The sequence below is a fragment of the Mugil cephalus genome, chromosome 11, assembly GCF_022458985.1.
Source record: "Mugil cephalus isolate CIBA_MC_2020 chromosome 11, CIBA_Mcephalus_1.1, whole genome shotgun sequence".
NCBI classification, from domain to species: domain Eukaryota; kingdom Metazoa; phylum Chordata; class Actinopteri; order Mugiliformes; family Mugilidae; genus Mugil; species Mugil cephalus.
In genome coordinates this window covers 818069-835748 of record NC_061780.1, presented here as the reverse complement: position 1 = coordinate 835748, position 17680 = coordinate 818069, and the positions used below count along the sequence as shown (strand labels likewise).

Below are 17680 nucleotides of genomic sequence, written 5' to 3'. Positions count from 1 at the left end.
ACGCGTCTGACAGCAGCCATTCTGCTCTGTTTTCATTTCAATCACGAGTGCAGCTGCATTGGAGAGTAGCAGACTCGGCCACGTTAACCCACTGAGGCCTGGAAGATTGTTAGCAGGGCCACCAGAGTACACTCTGGGGCGTTGAATGCATCTCCTTGATGCTTCTTATCCATCAACATCACCTAAAAGTTCAATGTAGTGTTTGAACAATGTGGCTCTGGAGGGTAGTACAGAGATTTTTTTTGTCGGAACAATATTGGATTGTCAATCATATTGGCAGTGGCAATGTACTAAAGCAACAAGCATTTTCCTGAAGTTTTTATTGGGATGCAAATGTCTCTGCATACATACTGCCAATTCAAAACTGAAGCCTGAATATTTTCTGCATTGCAGCTAATTAAACATCATCATGTAACAATAGAAGCAAATGAAGTGTTAAATTGTTACTTAATGGTTAAAGCATACAAATGGTAATGCATGTTACTGTCAATGTTTTGCTAAACAAATTATGTAATTGATTTTATTTTAATAACTGAAATATTACTATTAATGAGACAAAAACTTGAGCCATTGGTGAGCACAGTTTCTCCTTTTGAGAGTTTCTCTTTTGCAAATGCAGCATGCAACAGCTGATTGTCTGTGTCAGATGAATTCTTACTACTGAAAATGCTGGAAATTTAAGCATGGGATAGGGACAGAGTAGAGCATACAAGAGGCAGGTCCTGACACATAGCAGCACCATCTCTTCATAGTTCACAGATGGACACTAGTAGCGTCCTAGGCTCTGGTTGCCAAAGTCACCCTCAGTAGAATCAACAGCTTTCTAAGACTGTTTCAACTCAAACTTAACCCTTAATGAACGTTGGATTTCTGCTAAATGTACCTCATAAACAGTGACAGAGCTGCTCTTGACTGAGACACTTGATTCGGTCTCTGTGACTGCTTATTTATCAAAAGTCGATTGATACTGAGAAAGAGCCTCCATGTGTTCCTTGATTGCTGTTGGTGGCTTATGTATCCCCACCATTAACAAAGTGCCTCCTCCCTCAAATAAAGTAAGTGCAAGTGGATCTGCTAAGGTATCTAATTTGGGAGCTGGTGCCATGTAGCCACAATGCTTCCTTCAGTGATATAATCTGTCACACATGGAAGACAGACAGACAATTTAAATCTAACATAATAGGGTTGAATGCAGAGAGTTGGGTTCCCTCAACATGCAGCTTTGATAGAAACCTCTGTCATGTTTCAGTCGTGAGTTCGAGTGAAATGAGATTTGTGAGGTTCAGCCAAACCGGGTCTCCGATCTCAATCCAAATCTGTCTCAGAGACTGACACAATCCAACTTTGCGTTTTTGTAACTCTCCCATCTGTTTTTCCTTTACAGAATTTACACCTTTGTACAAACATGTATAAAACATATTAAGGTAGAGAGGTCTGTAAAACTTTCAAGTGAACTGCTATGATCCAAACAAAAACACTGAGTCAAATTGAGAATCTACCCAAACGGTTCTCTTACTGCTCTTTTATCCGCATTAAATGCATAATCCTTTAGTAAACTACATTTTTGCAATACTAATCTATTCAAGTCTTGCTCTGACCCATTTGCAGATATGTTTGACTATAAAAACATTAAATAAACAATGATATTGGATATTAACATTACTGCAAAGAATAATACTCATTAAAACTAATATAATTTCTCCGCTTGACTCCAAACATCACATCGATTTAAATGGACAATATTTAGAAAGGGTAAAAAAAAATATGAAGTTTTCATTATCATAATTTTTATCTGCAGGTGGTGATAGTAAAAGTAATTAGCATAAGTATTTAGATTACATGTATTACATGTATGTAAAATTAGTATTACCTCACAAAATACAAATTAAGCATTTTAATATTTACGTAAATAAAATTCCACCAGTAGCATATGCTGAAATCCGAATTTCTAAATACATAATTTTCTATACAAAATTGTTCACAAGAAATCTACCAAATTTCTCGTGACCAACTGGTATAGCTGTCAAATAAATGTAGGGTAGTAAAAAGTTCTTTGTGTAGGGTAAATAAATAATACTAATTTACTTTTAATTATTCTTCCATGAGTAATCTGAATGTGGTATAATTACCTAGATAACTTTGAGTGTAAAATTCTAGAAACTTATCGGTGATATATTGGTGAAAGGAAAACATAAAGGATCAGGGTCATCTTCTCCAGCCTCCTCTTCCTTTGTTTCATCTATCCATTTCTCAGCAGGGAGGCTCTTCTCAGAGCAGGTAGTGAGAGGTAGAAAAGCAGAGACTGCACTCTCTCCCTCTCTTTTCCCTCTCTTTTCTCTGGTTCTCAGAGGAAAACAGCTGCCGTCTCCAGGAGGAAGTTTAGCTCTTTTCCCATCGTGCATTTTTGCTTGTGATTGTCAACGGCCTGATTTTGGCTGGAGCTGCGATGTAGGATGCAGTTTATGGGGCAGAACACAGCGTGGGGTGGAGGTAAGGGGCCGTTTCTGGCAAAAGCCAGTCCTGCTCTCCCCCATGGTTGTGACACTTTTGACCCCGTCATGAGAGCATTGAGGGAGAAGACCTACTCTTTGACCTCTGAGCCCACAAAATCCTGAGACTGACTGCTTCTGAGGGGTCTCACTGTTGTCTTTCAATTGCAGACTCAATTTTCCTTCATATCATAAAACATGAATTAATATTCTAACAGCACAACCTGCTTTTATTTAGCATAACATTTTGCACTTTAGACTAAGTAATGCTTTCAGCATATTTGAGAATAAATAAACAGGAATGCATAAATCTTTTATCTAAATTAATATCCCTTCCAATAAATTCAAAACAAGTACATTAAGTATGTAATTTTAAGTATCCATGACTTCTGAAATGAAGACAGAACATGAATTTAAATGGAAATGGAAATGGTTGGTAATAGGCAGTAATAGTCATCTTTTAAAAACAAAAATATTAATGATTGCTTATAGCTTCCCTTCATAGCACAGGATGGCTAATGCCCATTTGTAGTGCTTAATTCAGTGCAACTCTCCTTTATAAAGTGTCACAGCCATAAAGAAACACACTGACATGAGGCTTCTCATCTAACTGTCTATGTTGCTCTTGTCCAGGCCTTTGTCTCCCTCTCCCTGCTGTACTGGGCTCTGCAGAGCTTCTCTCAGCTGCTCAACATCAAGAAGAAGGCCGACTGAGTCAACTCAAGATGATTCTCAAGATCTCTTCTTTTTTTTTCTTTATCTTTTTTTAAATAATTTGAATAATGTTTTTAACCACTTTTAACGCTGTGTGAAATTTCTTAGTGAAAATTTTTTGATGCCGAACTAAAACTACATTTATTCCAATTCTGCCTGATTTACATTTTATGTATACCTGCTTAAAGCCTGTCTACAACTAAAGAGTAACGTAAACTAACCATTAACCAAGACAAGGCAAGGTGCCCCCCCCCCCCAAATCAAATCATTTAATCTTTTCTGTCCTCTTTTTTTGTTTAAAATACGATATGTGGTGCTGCAGTAATGGAAGTACTAATGGAAGTACTAACCTTCCTTGTTCATATGAACCATAATGCAACTATATACCTCTTATAACTCAAGTGCTACTTCTCATTTCAAGTGTGAATTGCAATATTGCACGGCACTGTATGATGTTTTGTTGTCCATGTATCCTTACAATAAAACATTGTAATTTAGCTGTACTGGTGCCTGTTCTGTAATCCTTAAAAATACACACAGGGCAGTGAAGATACACAAATGGAAAAAAAGGTGAAAATATAGCGAATGCAAAATAAAGAAAGAAAGAAAAATAAAGAAAATGCTTGCAACTTGTCAGATTGAATTACATTTTGAAACAGCATCTTAATCATATGAATTCTTCTTCCCAGTCTTAACATCTTGTGCGGGAGTCACAGACGGTATACAGCAGATGGTGCTGTTATCACCCATCATTAGTCGCTGTTAAATCAGTATCTTCAAGAGGCACCTATTTTATTTCTGCATTAAGGCATTTTGCTTGGGCAAAAGAAACAAGTTCAGTGGAAACAATGTTTCCAGGTATCAAGAAGTAGTCTGATGCTAAATAATTAAATGACAGTTTAAATAACAGGCTTTTTGGGGGTGGTTTATCTAAAGATAAAATGCATAATATATTAATTCAGAGCCTATTTATTGTGATAGCAGCTTATGTAAGCAACTAGTGCAAACCCAAAGAGCAGATGTGGGTGAATATTCATGATGTGTCATATTAACAGGTCTACAGATGGTATGACAGTAGAGTAATACCATCTGTAGACCTACATATGTGCACAAAATACTCATGCCGTGTTCAATGATATACCAGACACCTTCTCAAACACATTGATTGAAGAGATTTAAGTAACATTAGTGAAGAACAGTGTGCAGAAAGAGATGATAAGTAGTACAAGATGTGCAAAAACACTAAAAGCTTATACGAATGAGGAATTAACAGGTCACTGAAGCGCATTCTGCAAAACTGAACAGGACAGAAGAACAATGCTTCCTTTGTCCTTTAAATATCTTTAGCTTTCCTGTCAATCACTGGACTAATATTTAGTTGTATAACCACTGTTTCTGAAAACCACTATAAATCTGTGTTACATGGAGTTGACAAACTTCTGGCACCTGTGAACAGGTGACCAGCTAAAGCTAGCCTAGCCTTGCCTAGCCTACCCTATTCTACACCTACTGGTAGATTGATCTGGTTAGTGTTGTTGGGCTGCCATTACTTTGAACAGAACTGCATATCCTGGAGGTAGCCTCTTCCAGTTTCAGAGGAGCAACTTAGTCAAGAGGTGTACTAAGAGTTACTACAGTGCTAAACAGAATAATATATCTTTATTGGAGTAAATTGTTGGTTGCTGTTGTACATAATATTGCCAATGGCACTAAGGTAAATAAAGGCATTAATTCCTTATATCTACTTCTAGCATCATCAGATATGTGTTGACTGTAATGAAATGTCTTTCCAGTTTCTGTCTAATCCATTATTTTAACTTCAAATGTTATGAAGAAATGGTCAGATAAAAGGAGAGAGTTATACTGTCAAACCTTCAGTTTCTATGCCACAAGTTAGGACAAGATCTAAGGTTCAATTCAACCTAATTCAATTTTTATTGTGTCAATAATACAAATTGTCCCAATCTTATAATACAAGATATAGCTGATGATCTTATGTGAGAGTTTGAGAGTACAAGAGGGATCATGGGCTTCTGAAAGACCGGCAGCACGAATTTGGAACTTTGGATGTGAAAGCGAACAGCCAGCAGCCCCGCATGGACTGCAAAGAGGAGAAGGTTGGAAAACGATTAAATCTTGTAACATTAGTGCAAAATGGCCTGAACTTTGGCCAACAGGGGACGCACTTGTCCCTGTCCGACTTGTTCACCCAAATATGTGACCACAGCTTTACCAAATTCACACTTTGCTAGATTTAATGTCAGAGAAGCACTCTCTAAGCTGCTGAATATTGCCTGCAGTGTGTCTAAATGCTCAGACCAGCTGGACGAATATGCCACAATGTCATCCAGGTACGCCTCACAGTTTTTCACACCTGACAGGACAGTGTTCATCAGCCTTTGGAAGGTGGCGGATGCGTTTCTCAACCCGAAGGGCATAACGGTATACTGGAGGAAGTGTTCTGGAGTGACAAACACTGAAATTTCGGATGCACGTGGTGTAAGAGGCACCTGCCAGTAACCCTTCAAAAGGTCCAGTTTGGTGACGTATTTGGCAGATCCTACTCTATCAACACAATCATCCATGCGGGGCAGTGGAAATGAGTCGGGCTTAGTGATGGTGTTCACCTTGCGGTAGTCGTTACAAAAATGAGGAGTTTGGTCGGATTTTGGTAACAGGAGTGAAGGTGCGCTCCATGGACTGGAACTCAGTACAGCAAAACCATTTTCTAACAGGTATGCAACCTCCGTTTTCATTACCGCCCGCTTCACAGAATTAACGCGGTATGCGTGTTGCTCAATTGGCGTGTGGTTCCCAACATCAATGTCATGCGTGAGGACTGTTGTCTGAGTGGGCTTATCCCAAACAGCGCAGCAAGACCCCAATTGAGGGGGCAAATGCCACGTTTAGCCAGATTACATAAATATGACAAATGCTCCTCCAAGTTTCCCAAAATTTTGGAATTCTCCAAACGTGCACCCGGAACTGAAACAGACTGCTAGCACAGCCCATCGTCCTCTTCTGGACTGTAAGGCGGTGAAACCACAGAGGCTACAGGTGAGGCGCAGACACAGGACTCAGGCGACACGGATGGCGCATCAGCACTTCCGCGGACAACATATTTTTTTTTAACATGTTAACATGGCACACTCGGGACTTTTTCTATCTGGCATCTTGTGTAACCACATCACACTCCATAACAGTCATCAGGGACCATTTACGCAGTAACACACCTTCATCAAAGAGGTAAGTCATAGTCATAGTCATAGTCATGTTGTGTTCCCGAGCAGCAGACAGACAGGCAGCCAGCGTACTGTCAGATTGTTGCGCTTTAATTAATTGATCTTTGTTTATTGCCAAACACAACTCTTTGTCCTCTGCTTCCACCACAACAGAAGGAGACTCATTTTCCGGTTCAGGAGAGGGGCTGGTTGAGACCTCAGATGTGTTAAAAGAGTTTACGAGCTTGGGCACGGGTGACGACGCACGCCGGAAAGACCGACTGGGCGTCAGGTATAGCGGGGGTGACACACAAGTCAACAGTGGGATTCTGAATCACCTTCTTGAGCAGACGGAAAAACTTTGTTACCAGCCAAATCATTCCCCAGAGTAAGATCAACTCCCGCAACCAGCAGTTGATCATGCACTGCTATTTGTACTATTCCAGACACCAAAGAAGAGGCAAGATAAAAGGTTTGACGCTGCGCACGAATCTCGCTCAATTTAATTCCCCACAACAATAAATCAGAGCCGCAGTACGACTGATCCGAAAAGGGCAACATGCCACGACGAGCCACAGAGTGTTTGGCACCAGTATCCCTCAGGATGGTGACCAGAACTCTGGCCTCATTTCCAGTCAGAGAGGCAAAACCTTGCGTTATAAATAGCTTAAAAGAGTCATCAACCGCGGTCAGATCCCCCTGCTGACTGATAGTAGGCTCTGAATGTATCAGACCCACAGCAGAGGGATTTTTACTCTTAGATTGTTCCTTTGCTGTTAGCACAGGGCAGACTGAAATGAGGTGACCAGCTTCATGACAATAATAGCACGCTCGATTTTCACCCGTAGAGAAATTACGCTGGGAGTTTTTAGGAGACCGAGGCTTATTATTCGCCGCAGACCTCGCGTTTCCAGCACAGGTGACAGACGCGCGCTCTTGTGAGTCAAAGCAAACTCATCAGCGAAAACAGCAGCTTGAGAGAGAGACACAACTTTTTGTTCATTTAAATACACAACGATGCAGACACATTTTGAACTCCTCTAGAAGCACAAGCTCTCTCAGCTGCGCAAAATCCTTCGTCTTGCTGGCGTGACACCACTTATCAAAAAGCACGCCTTTTTCACGTGCAAACTCAACATATGTCTGGCTGACATTCTTCACACAGTTCCTAACTTTTTGCCTGTAGACTTCGGGTACTTACTCATAGGTACGTAATACACTAGCTTTAACAACGTCGCAATTTAAGTTCTGTTCAACAGTGAGGGCGGCACACACTTCCTGAGCTTTAACTACCAGCTTAGACCAGAGCAACAGAGTCCAAACATCCTTTGGCCAGTTTAAGGTGGTTGTAATGCGCTCAAATGAGTTTAAGTAGGAGTCCATCTCGGACTCTCTGAACTGAGGCACCAGTGCAATGAGCCGACTCAAGTCTAGACTCTGCCGGAGAGAGGGTGGGTCTTGCGGGGTGACAGGGGAATGGGGATTGACATTTGGCGGGCATTCCAGCTCTAGGTGCATAGCTTCCACCTCCAGCTGCCTATTTTCCTCAACTCTGTCTCCCTAATGTGGAGTGTCAGTCAGAGCTCTTCCGCTGACGAACCCGGCGTAAGGGGAGGATCTGAGCAAACCGTTTTCATTGCGTGTATTCACAGCTTGGTCTTGTTATTTTTGTGAATAAGTAAAGCTGTTGAAGCCAGTAAACATGATGTCATGCTTGGAAAATGGGTGAAATAACCAACAGCATGTAGCCTAATTGATTCTTTTTAGTAGGCTATCATCATGAAACGGAGCAAGAAGGACATTATGTCCTTTTTTATTTCTATTTTTCCTCTAATGCCAACAATTTTATTAGTAAAGATGCTCATGAAGTCATTATTGCTGAGGGCTGAAGGAATAGATGGCTCAACAGAGCTGACTCTTTGTCAGCCTGGCTACAGTGCTGAAAAGAAATCTGGGGTTCTTGTTTTCTTCTATTAACGATGATCTTACAGAGAGGTTTTTTTTTCTAAGTTGTTAAACTATCCATCCAGACCATGTGAGCTTCTGCACTGGATTTCCATGTGTGATTAAAACAATGGGTTGTACTTTACATTCTGAGAAAAGCCAATTGAGCTTAATAATGTAAATGTTATTAAATGAAGATCATCATGGATGTTTAAAGACCCCTATAAGGACTTTGCCTGTTAAAATCACATGAAAACTAAGAAAATTCAGCTCAATAAATTCAGCTGTTTCTGTCAGACAAAACAATCTGATCAATGTGATGAGAGAGACAATTAGACAAGAGAGATCTGATGTTTTTTTGTTTTTTTAAAAAAACACAATTTTCTCATTGTCCTGTTGTACCAATGAATTTGTGAACTTATGAATAACTCAATCTGACTGAAAACTCCTTTCCCATCGAGACAGCCTGTGCATGATTGATAGGTTTACATAAGGAAAATGTACATATTTTCTAAAAATAATTTAAAGCTGTACCAATTCACCTTTTAATTATATATGTTCCATTATGTTCCAGGGTTCCTGACAAAGGTCAAACTTTAACAGACATTATCCTTCTTAAAGATTAATGCTTGTAGTTGTTTCATCACACAATTTTAACAGTAATAAAAAGGGTCTTCTTAACACTCAGTTTCTCCTAATCCCTCCTCTGTGCCAGTAATCGCAAGGCCAAGACACTGTTTTTTTAGCCAGGCATGTTAATTTAGGAAAACATTAACCTGTTACTGGATATTTCCTTACAACGATAAGTTCTGTGTGCAGCTTTCTCTGCTTTTAAATGATCTGTTGGGTTATTAAAGCGATCCACCAAGAGGAAGCTGACATATTGATCCAAGCATAGACAGATATGTCCTTCACCTTACATGAAATCCTACTAATAGGCGGTGAGGGAATTCTGCCCACGGCCTCACTTAATGGAACAGGGGAAATGTCGCTCAAGATAAGAAGTCGAACTGAATTAGATCACATGGGCCTCCTTTGATGTAGAAGGGAACAAGAGCAAACCAGCAGTCTTTTTTATCCTCCAACCTGTAATGACAGCAACACCCTTAGAATGTATGCCATTAAAAGCCAGACTGGTAATTCCTGTAAATACCTAAAACGGCACATATCTAAAAGTCCTTGAGTGTATATTTGTTCAGTTTGCAATATTTCTAACATAACAGTATTTTCTTTCAGAGCAAGTTATGTGACTGAGCTTTCTATAAGGATTTTAGCAATATGTTGCTAGATAGAGAGATAATGGAGATGAGAGTGGGTAAATAATTTTTATGGTAACGTTTATTACAGGCAGATTCAGTTCATTGAATGTTTTGAGGTTTTCATGGCATTTCACCAAACCAGTAAGAATCTTACAGAAAAACGCACAATGCACAAAATATGCTCAATTCAAATACAGCTTTTAAGGACTCATTCTTCGAACATGCAGCCACATGTGCTTCGGGAATTTCAAAGGTCACATTTCAACTCACCTTTGTCTCCAAAAGTGACTGTTACCACCTCTTTGCAATGTCACAATCCACCTCCTCACAGCTCTCTGCTCTTACTGCTGGCTGTGAATGCTAGGAAGGCACAAAAACATTATGTTAAGGTGAAATAGCTCAGAGTCACACTCCAGTGAATTCATCGATTATCAAAAATAATAAAAATCCCCTCAAGATAACGTGATAATGTGTCTTTTCCTAAAGACAAAATACAACACTAGACGGGCAACACCATATTTCCAGTGACCCACAATGCCAAGATGAAGGACGTCCATAAATATCATAACACAGCTCACAAAATATGCAGTATGTACTTCCAAAATAATACATTTCCACACTGAGACGCGACCCAACCAACATCTACAAAACCAGAATAATAAACTACCTATAACAACTGGAAAAGGAGAAGGTCATCGACAGACTCTTTTATTACCGTCTGTACCCAGGGGAAGCCACACCGTGTATTTATGGTCTCCCCAAAATACACAAGGAGGGAGCCCCACTCAGGCCCATTGTCAGTAGCATCAACTCTGTCACATATAACATTGCCAAGCATTTGGCATCCATCCTCTCTCCATTAGTAGGCAACACCCCACACCACATCGAAAACTCCAGGGACTTTGTGAACAAAGTCAAGGACATCACACTGGACCTAGAAGAAACCATCGTGTCCTTGGATGTCACCTCTCTGTTCACCTGCATCCCCACGAGAGAAGCCACGGATGTAGTAAGGAAAAGACTACAAAAGGATGACACCTTGGCCTCAAGAACCAACCTCACCCCAGAACAAGTCTGTGTGTTACTCGACCTGTGCCTGACCACCACCTACTTTCAGTTCAATGGAGGTTTCTACAGGCAAAAACACGGCTGTGCGATGGGGTCCCCAGTGTCACCGATCGTGGCCAATCTCTACATGGAGGAAGTAGAGACCAGAGCTCTGGACACCTTTGCAGGTTCCACTCCCACCCACTGGTACAGATATGTGGACGACACCTGGGTTAAAATCAAGACAAAGGAGGTGGAATCTTTCACTAAACACATCAACACAGTGGACAGCAACATCAAGTTCACCAGGGAGGACATCAGCGGGGCCTGTCTGGCCTTTTTGGACTGTTTGGTACCTGTTGAAGAAGATCGAAGCCTCAACATAGAAGTATATAGGAAACCCACACACACAGATCAACACCTGTTATTTGACTCACACCACCCCCTGGAACACAAACTGGGAGTCATCAGAACCCTCCAGCACCGAGCACAGACTGTCCCCAACAGACAGGATGGCAAGGACAAGGAGGGAACACACATTAAACAAACCCTCAAGACATGCGGACATCCCAACTGGGCCTTTGTCAAAGGCTCAAAAAGATATCCCAGGAAGGACAGGGAAGAGGAACAAAACTGAAGGAAGAACATCACCATCCCCTACATAGCTGGGGTACCAGAGAAACTAAGGAGAATTTTTGATAAACACCGCATCCCAGTTTATTTCAAACCTGGAAACACCCTAAGACAGAAACTGGTCCACCCCAAGGACAAAACACCTAGACAGAAACAGAGCAATGTAGTGTACGCGGTTCAGTGTAGCGAGGAATGTACAGACCTGTACATTGGGGAAACCAAACAACCCATACACGCATGGCCCAACACAGGAGAGCCAGCTCATCAGGAAACAACTCAGCAGTCCACCTCCACCTGAAGGACAAAGGACACTCCTTTGAGGATAACAATGTCAAAGTCCTGGCCAGAGAGGACAGATGGTTTGAGAGAGGAGTTAAGGAAGCCATCTATGTCAAAATGGAGAAACCTTCTCTAAACAGAGGAGGTGGACTGAGATTTAATTTACCAACTATTTATAATTCAGTTTTGACTTCTGTCCCCAAGAAGTTTCAACAACATTCACACATTGAGCCTCCAGGTTCCCATGGACAATAGCCTCGTTAGAGCTCTATTCATAGAGTAAGTTAGCCTAGGCACACAGTTCCCCCCATTCTAGGACAGGTAAGTATCAGCCATTATGGCAATTAGTGACCCCAGTTTCTGGTCAAGCAAGTTTCTGGTGGGTGTTACCCACAGAGTTTTTCCTATTTAAACCTCAGTTTCCCACTAGTTTATCAGAACTGAAGAAGCTACTCGGATGAGTGGAGAAACATCTTCAAGAAATTCTACAAGTCCAGCTGACCTTATTCAACGCTTTTTTGGATTACCATGACCTGGATGACTGAGAACCTTCACAGACATTTCCACACCTTGCAAATTAAACTAATGACTTCTTCCACACTTTCTGACTAATGGTGGTAATGAACAAGTTATCCAAGTTCCTCTGCCTCCAGCATCTCTCCCTGCACATAAATTTGTCCTCCATGCAATCTCAACATTTAATAACTCTGAAAATAGCTATATATATATATATAAAGAAATCTACATTACATATCCTATATTCAGTTGAAAAAAATTACTTGTATTCAAGAACAAGACAAACATCCTATCAAAAAGCTACCTTTTCTCATGTGACTGCAATGAATATTTGTGCACCTCCTGGGTTGAGTGACATTCAGGAGTCAGGGTGAAAAGTAGGGTTGGGCATCATTTGGATTTTAACGATTCCGATTCCCAGTTTCGATTCCTATTCTAAACGATTCTTGATTCCGATTCTTTAAGGTGTAGGTCAACGGGTCAGAAACATTTCACAAGAGAATTTTTTTCATTTGAAAAAGCCTTTACAGGGGGCATTTTTATTTATTCACATTGCCAGTCAACTTAATACAGTTTAATTTGATTTCTGTACTGTAATTAGGGTATTCAATTACAAGGGAGGGTCCCTAACTGTAATTGTAAAACTGAAACCTGCTGAAATAACACTACAAGTTGGCAGCAGTCTAAAAAACAGAGCTGCAGCCCAGATGGGTGTATACAGCCCCTTTCACATCGCCCTGTGACGACTCAGGTTTTTATTCCCTTGTGAAGGCAGCAAATAAGTTTTGGGAAGCGGAGTTTGACCGGGAGATTATTCTGTTATGTTACATTAGTAGTGAGGTGTCTGCAGTCAGGTTTTCTCATGTTAGCAAGACCAGTTATCATTTTTTGTCCATTACCAAGCTAACAGACAAATAATGGTAAATTGTCTTGTTTTTATATAGCACCTTTCTACGTATTGGTATTCAAAGCACTTCAGTCAGACGCATCTTCCCATTGGCTCACACAAGCACACACACCAGTGCCACACAATGGGAGTAACTGGAGGTTCTGTGTCTTGCTCAAAGACACTTCGACATGTGGCACATTCTAGGGATCGAACCGCTAACAACTCTACCTACTGAGCCACAATAATCCCCATTGTCACTCACAAGCACCAAATCACCATCACAGTCATGTTCTGCCCCTTCAAGTCAGCCTAAATCACCTATATTAGCTGCATTTAATGTAAAATATGACAAAGTGGGTGAGAACATACTATTCGCATTCCCATTGACCATTTCAGTTAATCATGCTTGTTTAAGATTTATTTACCATAGTGCACCTTTGTTCCATAAGATGCAGACATTTACAGTCCCTGGTGTTTGTGTTCACATTAAATTGGGTTACAATTAACACATCTACATTTTCAATTAAAATCAGACTCAGACAAGTACCTTTAAATCTAAAATTAGTTTATTTTAAATTTGCATTTTCAGCTACTTACCATACCCACAGTGTGTGTGTGTGTGTGTGTGTTATGTTAGATTAAGTTGATTTTTGCTAACTTTAGTTTGATTCGGTTAAGCTTTGTTAGCTGTTTTTTTGTACTATTTGTACTATTTTTGTAGATGGATTTATTTATTAACAGATTTTTAATAAATATTATTTATTATTTATTTATTTATTTATTGTTACATGTGTATCCACCACTTGCGGATGGAAACATTTTTGAGTTGGCCTCCTAAATCCCTACTGCTCGGGCCAGGCTTCACCACACAAAACATCAACTAATATTGCATACACATCCATAATTATTAAAATGGAAACTTAAAGAATACTTATTTTTGCACAGACATATCGTGTAACTAAAAAAAAGATTTTTACACCTATTTTGAATTTTATTCAAACATAAATACTTGTTCCTTCACAGCCAACTCACATACCATAGATTTTCATGGACATGGAATCTGCGCTACGGTGATCAGGGGGTGTCATCCCATCCACTACACCAAACATCAGAGGGTCAGAGGAGCTTATTCTCCAGCAGAATGGTTCAGCTCCACTGCCAGAGTGAACTCTACAAAACTTTTTTTATTCCATATTCTATCCAGCTGTATAACAGCTCATATTTTTGTGACAATTAAGCTACTATGATCAATTAATTTCCCTTGTGGATCATTAAAGTCTGTCAAAGGCTAAGTCCAGATTGAAGCCCTTTGAACTACACATAGCGGAGCTACATGAGTTTAGACGCTCACAGAATGTTGTAGATAATTCCTATTGGCTTGTGTTAGACCTACTGGTAGATTTTTATACTGTAAATAAAATATTAGGTAGTTAGGTTGCATTCTGGCTGTCAGCTATTTTCCTCATAGATTGGTTTTCAGCTATTATTTCATTTTGTGCTCCTTGTTTTTTCTGCTCCCATCCTCATTAGACCGCAGATGGGAAGAGTGAACAAATGTTATTTGCTCCCTCAGAGACACAGAATGTTCCAGTGACTCATCCTATGATGATACTGTATAGTCAAGCTCTGCATGAGGACAATCTCTAACACACACACACTTGCGTGCATGAATTCACAAGTAACACTACAAAAAAGCACACCTGGCACATGTATATGTGGTATGGTCTCTGATGCGATATGGTTGTTTACCTGATGTGTAATGGACTGCATTTCTCTGCAAGCTCTGCTGTGTGGTGTGGATGCTGTACTGCACAGAACTACAAACCTACCTTCAGCCAAGCAAATTGTAATTCTTCACCAACAGGTTTATATTTGAAGAAAAAAAAAGCTATTTCCAATTAACACAAGTCCAGTGCATTGTATCTGTATGCTTGAAGTATTGGTGCAATTGTCGGGAAACAGAAATAAAGATGAGTCGAAGTTGTAACAGCTGGGCTGTGTGTTTAGAACAATCAATGGCCCTGCACACTTTGACCTTAAGTTTTATTTCAGAAGATATAACCACATCCTTATGTTCACACTACACATGTAAACACAACTAAAATAGTTATACAATCAATTGTACAATTAAGAGAAACTTCATTACACGGTATTTCAATAACTGAATTATATTATATAAGAAATATATATATATATATATAGCTTATATATAAACAAGAATGTCAAGTATTTCCAGGTTGTACTTTATGAAATATGTGTCACAAATGATGCAAACTTTATAACTTTTTTTAGGCCTTGGTCTATGAGAAACTATAATAAGCATTTTTTTCCGCAATTTACAATTATAAATGACCAACCAATTAATCAGAAAAAATAATATAGAGGACTTTGACATCAGCACAGCGGCTCATAGTTAGCACTGATGCCTCGCAGTGAGATGGTCCAGGTTGGAATCCAACTTGGGCCTTTCTGGGTTAAGTTTGCATGTTCTCCCTGTGCGTAGGTTTTGTCCAGGTACTCCAGTTTCCTCCCTCTTCCAAAGTCTAATTTAATTTAATTTTATTTATATAGCACCAATAACAATACAAATTGTCACAAGACACTTTACAAAAACTGTCCTGAAACCTCCAGAGCATGCCCGAGGGCGATGGTGGCAAGAAAAAACTCCCTTTTAACAGGAAGAAACATTGAACAGAACCCAGCTCATATGGAGGGACCCATCTGCTGAAGGCCAGCCGGGTAGAAACAGAGAAGATAGAGAAAAGAAGAGCAGGAGAAACAAGATAAACAAACTTCTGTCATAGATACATATATCGAGCTGAAGGAAACACAGAGAATCTAAGAATACAAGATATAGCTGATGATCTTATGTGACAGTTTGAGAGTATAAGAGGATTTGTGGGCAGGTTGGTGAATTGTTCATCTAGGTAGGAGTTGATAACTGGAGGATGCCATGAAGACTGGGTTGGTGTAGTTTATGGAGCTCCACAGGTCTGATAAACAGCACTCCAGGCCATGAAAACCGGGCTGGTTGATGAGGCCATGACAGCAGATGTAGCTTGGAACTCCGCAGGTCAGATATTCAGCACTGCAGACCAGAGACCCTCACAAGAAGATGGAGGAAGAGGAGAGGGGAGGGGAGAGAGGGAGACACAGCAGTTAGTGATAGAAAATAAATTGTAAGAGATTAGAGACAAAAATGACAAAAAAGCCTGGTGTTGACCAAGGTATTGACCTGACCTGATCAAATATCCAGGAGCTTGGTGCCAGAGAAGAGAGAGTAGAGGAGTGCATCCTCCCCCAGCAGCCTAGGCCTATAGCAGCATAACTAAGGCATGTAAGTCCAGCTCTAACTATAAGCTTTGTAAAAAAGGAAAGTCTTAAACCTGACCTTAAATGTAGAGTTAGTTTTTGACTCCCGAACCCAAACTGGGAGCTGGTTCCACAGGAGAGGAGCCTGATAGCTGAAGGCTCTACCTCCCATTCTACTTTTAGAAACTCTAGGAACCACAAGCAGACCTGCACTTAGAGATCGTAGTGATCTGTTGGGACAATATGGTACTATGAGGTCTTTTAAATATGATGGAGATGGGGCCTTTCAGGGCCTTGTATGTTAGGAGGAGGATTTTAAATTCAATTCTAGATTTTAAAGGGAGCCAATGAAGAGAAGCTAAAACTGGAATAATATGATCTCTCTTGCTAACTCCTGTCAGTGCTCTTGCTGCAGCGTATTGAATCAATTGGAGGCTTTCAAAGTGCAATTTGGACAGCCAGATAGTAATGAGTTACAATAATCCAGCCTGGAAGACACAAATGCATGAAATAGTTTTTCCACATTACTCTGAGAAAGGATGTTTCTAATTTTGATGATATTACATAGGTGAAAGAAAGCAGTCCTGGTCACCTGCTTTATGTGAGAATTAAACGACCTATCCTGGTCAAATAATATCAAATATAAATATAAAGATTTTTCACAGTAGTACTGGAGGCCACGGTAATGTCATCCAACAAAACCAGGTGATTAGATAACAAATCTCTGAGATGTTTGGGGCCAAATACAATTACTTCTGTTTTGTCTGAGCTGAGAAGTAGAAAATCCCAGGTCATCCAAGCCTTCATGTCTTTAAGGCATGTTTGGAGTTTAACCAGCTGGTTAGTTTCATCTGGTTTCATGGATAAATATAGCTGGGTATCATCTGTATAGCAATGGAAGTTTATGCCGTGCTTTCTAATAATATTGCCCAAGGGAAGCATGTATAATGTGAATATTATTGGTCCTAGCACAGAACCCCGAGGGACTCCATAGCTTACTTTGGTATATATAGAAGAATCATTGTTTACATGGACAAACTGGAATCTGTCTGAGAGATATGATGCAAACCAGTCTAATGCAGTTCTTGTAATCTTGATCACACTTTCAAGTCTCTGTAGTAGAATACTGTGATCAGTAGTGTCAAATGCAGCACTGAGATTTAGCAGGGCAAGAATAGAGACAAGTCCGTCGTCTGAAGCCATGAGGAGATCATTGGTAACTTTAACCAGAGCCGTTTCTGTACTATGATGAGCTCTAAAACCTGACTGAAATTCTTCTAGCAAACCATTCCTATTTAAATCACACAGCAAAGGAAGGTTGGAAATTGGCCTATAGTTGGCTGAAACATCTTGGATAACAGTGGGTTTTTTAAGTAA

General features: G+C 40.1%; 1 protein-coding gene across 3 annotated transcripts in view; it reads left to right on the top strand.

The window, feature by feature from the left end:
• agmo (alkylglycerol monooxygenase) overlaps positions 1-3706 on the top strand; it is a 48842-nt gene extending 45136 nt beyond the window's left edge. For all 3 annotated transcript variants that reach the window (XM_047597632.1, XM_047597630.1, XM_047597631.1), the window contains one exon: positions 3123-3706. In XM_047597632.1, coding sequence (XP_047453588.1) covers positions 3123-3203 — 81 coding nt within the window. In that variant the 3' untranslated portion in view covers positions 3204-3706. The remainder of the gene's footprint in view (positions 1-3122) is intronic.
• The last annotated feature ends 13974 nt before the right edge of the window (positions 3707-17680 follow it).